Source organism: Pinus tabuliformis, chromosome 6 (genome assembly GCF_031772625.1).
Source record: "Pinus tabuliformis cultivar Carrire ecotype Pingquan chromosome 6, CPIR1, whole genome shotgun sequence".
Taxonomy (NCBI): Eukaryota; Viridiplantae; Streptophyta; class Pinopsida; order Pinales; family Pinaceae; genus Pinus; species Pinus tabuliformis.
This window is the reverse complement of record NC_142292.1, coordinates 1,767,502,608-1,767,509,827: the sequence shown is the minus strand read 5'-3', so window position 1 is coordinate 1,767,509,827 and position 7,220 is coordinate 1,767,502,608. Positions and strand designations below refer to the sequence as shown.

Here is a 7,220-nt window from a genome sequence, read left to right as displayed (position 1 = left end):
CCAATTCATAAAACAGATACACTCTCCCAAATAAAAATATCTATCTCCCTATTTACAATTACATCTATAAACAAAAATTTTATAAATAAAAATATTTATTTCTATATATATATATATATATATATAAAGTTGGATTTATAAGTATATTAAGTAGGATAGGCAATATAGGTAGACTAGCATATAGTTAATTATTTTATGCACTTTTGTATTGGGAATTTAAACATAAGTTTGATGGGATAGTAATTTTTAATTATTTAAATTATGGTTTTGAATAACAAATAAATTTAAAAATTATAAAGATGTTTTAAATTATACAAATCAAATTTAGAATTCTCACAAACTTATTATTCCAATGAATATTTATACAATTCCCCATATAATTAATAAAAATGTATTAACAAATAAAATATGCAAAAATTAGACTTTGTTCATAACAAATTAAAATATCCACTTTAAAGTGTATTTTTAAGGCACTATGTAATGTGAAGGTTATTGGTTTGAAATTTTGTGGGAAAAAATTTGTCCATGTTAAGGGATGATGTGGCCTAAGTTGCCTGCGAGCGATCTCTGTGGGATTTTGACGATTTAGATGCCACTAGATTGCGATTTCTCATGAAAATTCCATTTAAAAAAAAATTACAATATTTTTTTTATATTTTTTGTTTTTTATAAATGTTATTGAAAATATAAATTTTCTTATCATTAAATATTGCACACAATATTAAAATTTAATATTAAATTAATTCAGGATCCCTTCACAACCCTATGCCCAACATGATAATTTTTTTCTAAATTATTTAATATATTATAATTTTAGGTATAAATATTAAATTGATATGTGAATGTTTTTTGTTTATATGATAAGTGATTTTCGCAGAATCATACTTTTAAAATTCACAATAAATATATATATATATATATATATATATATATATATATATATATATATATATATATATATATATATATATATATATATATAATCCTTCTAAACTTAATTTTATAATTTTTTAGAATAAAATACATATTATTAAACAATAAGGTTACATTTCTTTCTTTCTTTTTTAAATACGAAATTATTAATAATTTGAATTTAAATTATATATATGTGTGGAACATCAAATAATTTATATTAGTGTGAAAATTAAATATTTACAATGTTAATAATTTTTATTGGCTTGTCGCTAGAGAAACCAGACCAATAGCCTAAACTCAAAATTTTAAGATTGTCTCTATTATTCGTGATCTACTGAGCTCATAAAACAAAACAAGCAAAGAAAAAATGTTTACACAAAGAACACTACACAAACTTAAAGACATTTCCAAACGGTTGGAAAATACACGATGAGGTTGAGCATGAACCATATATTCTCTCACTGAACTGAATTGTGCGCCTAATTTAGCAACCGGGGATCACTATTTGTATCTTACGTTGAGGGGTTTGTGGCTATGATTCGCTTAGTCAAAAGTGTGACCTTCATGCTAATGTTGTCTATTTTTTCTATGATCTCAGCCATACAATGATACTTTCTTGTTGACTGTCAACCATGTTTCTAGGAACTCTTCCCATAAGAATTTTCATGTGCCAATACGGGTTGATAGTCTGCATGTAAACAAATGCTCTGGCTCTAGTGGAATTTCCTATATAAAAGATCCAAATTTTGGTCTCTGGTTCCATGTGTGTCCTTAACATGAACTTGTGAGTTTGTTTGACTTGCTCCTCTACATCAAATATTACTCGATGGATAAAATTAGGGATGCTATCCTTGTATCTTTCCATGTTTGCCTTGGCAAAGGATCGTGCATGAGTGCCTTTCAGGGTTGGGGGACTATAGACAAGAGAGGGGGGAGCCTCAATTCTATCTCTTCTACCATGTCAAGAGGGTCTAACTAGATGATGCTTCACCATGTTGGTGAATGGATATGTGGCAAGGGAAACTGACGTGGGAGGGACAAGTCGAAATAGAAGGGAGTGAGCAGTGACAAATAATGGAGGATTGATTGAGCAACGAAAGCCTAAGAACAGGAGATGAAAATAGTAAGGGTTGGACCAAAACGAGAGGGGGAGCTAGCAATAGGACCAACATAATAGGGAAGAAACAACAGATAGGGAGGGAAACCATAGAGATACAGGCAAGAAGTAACCTCGCAAATACAAAGGGTCGAGGAAGGGGATGGCGGTATAGAAACCAAAAGAGCTCACAAGGGATAAATAAGTAGACATAAAACGTTGTAGATTCGAAATAGAATTGTAGAGTAACAGTAAGAAAAAATTGAACCTGAGAGAGAAGGTCCCATGGAGAGGAGTGGCACACATGGGTGAAAAGATCTGGAACTATCGAGATGGATGGAGATAATTAAATCCTTTCCTACATGCTCTCCATGAAATGGCACTAACAATCTAGAGTTGCAAAGCCCGACTGTATCCCGCCACGGCTCGTGGATTATAAATGGATTTAAACACTTCCTCTTCACTATTTTTTGACCTTGTCCCCATTCCCCTATATAATGATCATGGTTCGGCCTATATTCTTCCATAATTGAAACACTGTGTCCTCGAAAGTGCAAACCATAACACTAGTGTACCTTCCCAACTCTTTGCACGCTTATTCTCTATGTTGGTGTAGTAGACACTAACATACCATCTTTTTTTTGTCCTTTGGAGCAGCGGTATGTCCATGTAGGTTGCTATGTGCAGGTAGCCTACTCTCCCTTATAACTTTGTGTTATCATCACTTACTCCTTTTTTTCAAGTTTATTGTAACTAGTAGCACTAAGGGTGATATTCAAGAGGTTGGTAAAGAATGAGTAAAGACATTGATACACCATGAGGCTTTAGTGCTAGTCATTATTGAGTATATAATGTATTTCACTATATTATTTACATGGAAAAATCACTTTGACTTGCAATATAATCAACATGTCTTGGCACAATCCTTTGTATGCCCATTGGTCAACCTTAAGGTTTGTTCTATCTCTTGTTGGAGTAAATGTTGAGTAGACTAGGGAGATATGGAAAATTATCTCTAGAGTTAGGGAATTGTTTTTGTGTTGACAATTTTTTAATATACCTTGTGTTGTTGTCCTCTCAAGCCAATTGTTTGACAAACAAACTGTACATTAAGAGTTCATGGTTGTAAGCTAAAAGTTATACATTGGATAGACAATAAAAATGACAAGACTAGAAAAGGCTATGGCTCCCTAGTATGTGCCTTTCTCACTAGTGGGATTGTTACTTCATTATAGCTTAGTTTGTGGCTTGCTATGATCCTTCTTCCAATGTCTTTATGTCTTCTCTCATATGAGTCACTTTTGACTGTGTTCCTATAGCATGTTTCTCTCCCTAATTCCAATGCATTCTCTCTAATGACAAACCAATAAGTGGAAATTTCTCTGAACTACCGTCATTTTGGAATAAAACGCAACTTGAAACTTAATCTAGTCACAAGCCTGAGAGGCTTCCATATTCATTACAGTGCTATATCTTGAATGTAGGATAGGTTAAAATGTTGCCTTGATCCCTTATTTCATCTATTTTCTCTCTTAACATTCCATTGATCCTAATCCACCATGGCATTGTTATGATAACTACAAGAAATAATAAATAGAAACAACCATAACCCTAAAACAAGACCATCTATCATAACCATAGAATAGGACCACTTGTCATTAAATGACTTGTCATAAAATGAACATCCATTAATGGCATTTCTTTGTAGTATTGGATTTATGTTTTATAATATTGGATTCTTACTCTATTGGAGAAGAAACAATAAATAGAAGTGGTCATAACCATAAAAGAGGACCACCTATCATAAAACAAAAATAAATAAGATTAAATAAAATGAACATCCATTAATGGCATTTTTTTGTAATATTGGATTTCTTACTTCAATATTGACAACTGTTTTTTGTGTTATTAACTATATATTAAGAAATCAAATAAGTTTCAATGAATTATGTTAGAATGAACATCTAATAATGATATTTATGTGTGATATTGGATTTCTAACTCCTTCAACAATTGTGTTTTGTGCTATTTACTATATATTAAGATTTAAAATAAAATATAGTGAATTGTGTTTTAATAAATAAAAAAAAATTAGTGAATCATGTTCCATTATAAAAAAGTTTTACATGGTAGCTACTCCTTGCCGCTTAGTTTAAACATATCTGAATAAAGTAAAAAAAAGATTCAGTTTTAGTATGTGACATATTGATAAACGTATAATATGTATATCATCTATAATGGTTTTGAGAAGTTGTCTAAAAAGTTTTCAACTATTTATAAGAAATAGATGTAAATTACTCATTTATGATTTAAAAGTCTCTCGGTTATTTATTGTTGTAAATATTTAACTATATATGAATATGGTAGTCCATGATAACCATAGAGGAGCAGTGTATCCATGGTTAACCATTGTTGTGGTGGTTTAAGGATGGATGAATATGGTTGTGTTGTTGCCCATGATTAACCATGATTGAGTTGTTGATTATGGATGAACATGGTTGGCCATGGGTAACTATGGGCTAATGTGGTTGAGTATAGTTGTTATTGTTTAACTAGAGACGAATATGGTTAACAATATTGTCTATAGTTGATAATGATTGAACATTGTTGAGTTTGATTGGCCATTATTGAGGTGGATTGACCATTGTATAGTTTGACCATTATTGGGCTTGTTTGGCGATAGGTGCCAACATGTAACTATAGATGTATATGGTTGACCATGTTGACCATCGTTGATTGTGTTTCTCATGTGAACCATGAATAACTATGTTTGAATATGATTGAACTTGTTAACCATGTTATACTATAGTTATGACCTCATTGATTTATGCTATATAAATCTCATCAATAAAAGTAGAATTGATTATGTTAAGATTTTGAAAAAGTATTTATTTTTGTGCAAAATAGAACTTAATAAAATTTTAAATTTAATTATATTAAATTTAAAATTGAATAATATCAAAAACTATATTAATATTACTTTAACACAATAAAAATAAACAATATTATATTATATTAAAAATATATTAGTAAAATAAGTTATTAAAGTTATATAATTACATTAATTATTATTATTGAGGCTTTTCTTCATGAAATTATGATTATTAAATTATTAAAAATATATTTTATGATTATTAAATTATTAAAAATATATTTTATAATAAAAAAATAGATGATTAGAATTTATTAAAAATTATTTTGTAAAATTTAAATTGTTTAATTGTTGAAACTACATTATCAAACATATTTATGAATTTTGTATATGATTTATGATTTACCAAAACTTAAAAAGATGTGACACATTGAAATGTGCAGAATACAATCACAAGGTTGTGTACTTTTGTAACATAAGAGTGGGTAGGTTAAACAATAAACGAAGACATGCTTGCTTAGGAAGCCACCTTGAAGGAAATACAACATACATTGGTATATTTTTTTATTAAATTTGTTCAAAGTAATTGTTGGAATTGTAAGTTTTAATTGCATCATCTACACTAGTATAGTGCTTCAAAAATGTCTTAGAATATTGAGTATATTTATTTATTTTAAACAATAAAAAATTATAATCTCTACCAAAATTGTATCTTCAATTTGGCTTTAAAAAATCAAGCATTAAATAATTAAACAACTTCTTAAAAATTATGTTAAATTAATTAAATAAATTATTAAACACTATAATAATTAATTATACTGAATTATTATTTATTATAATTATTTTATAGTGATACAATTTTATTTTTTACATTTTGATTTGTTTTCTCAAAATTAACTAAAATATCAAAATTTTTAATTATTTAAAATATATTTTTGACTACTTAAATAAATTCAGCTATCATTTAAATAAATTACTGTAAAACTTTTAAAACTCTTAAAATATATAAATTTTATAATTTAAATTTATTGTATCACAAAATATCTCGCAAATTTCAAACATAAATGACTAAAAAATTATAAAATAATTTACAAATTTTATATATAAACAGCATTACCCATGCACGTTAGTCCTTTTCTTTGTTGGCGTAGTGACACACGATTGAAGAGCCACTGATTCGCTGAATTATCCTCGAAATTTCATGTACTCAATGATGATTAAGACGTGAGACTATTTTTTTTAACTATAAAATAGTCGTTTTTTATTAACATTGAATTTATTGATTCCTTGGCAATTGTTTTTTGGATTTTTGACGACTATATGATGAAAGACGAAATAAAATTAATTTACAAATTACTATGTAAATAAGATAATAAAGGGTGTCCCGAGAAACCAAAAGATAAAAACTACCCGAAACAATAAATTTGTTTATAATAATGCCTCTAACACGTATGCACATTCCGTCGCTTCCCGTGACAAAAGTGAAAGGTAGGGTTGGAATATTTCAATCAAGAAACTTGTTACCTGTTACCAAATGGGTTGTAAAATAACATTACAATAGGGTTGTAAAATACAGCACATCCTTTCCACCCACCCATAGTGAGATACAATACTCGTTTGGCCAAAAGGGGCTCGGGTTCGGCTGCAGCTTCTTGCTTCCAGTTTTGAATAACCGCCTCACCTATTCATCTTATTCATTGTGTCAGCGGTTCTTCTTATTTTCAGTCCATCCATTCATCCCATTCCGCCTTCTGCAATGCCAAACCTATCCACCCCACCGCAACAGAAAGGCGATGCTTCATCGTCTTCTGTCTCGACCTCTTGCCCCCGATATGATGTTTTCATCAATCATCGGGGGCCCGATGTTAAAAACACCTTCGTTAGCCATCTCGACAAGCGCCTTCGTGAACATGGATTGTGGCCGTTTCTTGACAGGCCTGAACTGCAGGCCGGACATGACATCAAGTCTCAAATCGAAGCCGCTATTCGAGTGGCTTCTGTGCACATTGCGATTTTTTCTCCGACTTATGCGGAATCGACATGGTGCCTCGACGAACTAGTCCTTATGCTCAAGTCCGGGGCTCCCATTGTTCCAATACTTTTCAATGTCGAGCCTTCTGAGGTCATGTGGAACGACAAAAAGGGAGCTTACGCTGAAGCCCTGAAAAAACTCGAGCAGAAGACAAGCAGCGACCCTGAAACTAATGGAGAGAAGCCACGCCACGACTCCGCTACCATTGAAGGCTGGAGAGCTGCTCTTTCTCATGTCGCAAATCTGAAGGGTTGTGAACTGAAGGGCTTTAATGGGTAAACATTTTTAACTATTTCGTGTCCGTT

The 7,220-nt window shown here is 30.7% G+C and overlaps 1 protein-coding gene across 1 annotated transcript in view; it reads left to right on the top strand.

Moving 5' to 3' along the window:
* The first annotated feature begins 6,639 nt into the window (after window positions 1-6,639).
* Window positions 6,640-7,220, top strand: part of LOC149266023 (disease resistance protein RML1B-like) — an 83,682-nt gene continuing 83,101 nt past the window's right edge. Inside the window, exon 1 of the mRNA XM_089406830.1 lies at window positions 6,640-7,190. Within this exon, the coding sequence (XP_089262956.1) occupies window positions 6,640-7,190 (551 nt within the window). The remainder of the gene's footprint in view (window positions 7,191-7,220) is intronic.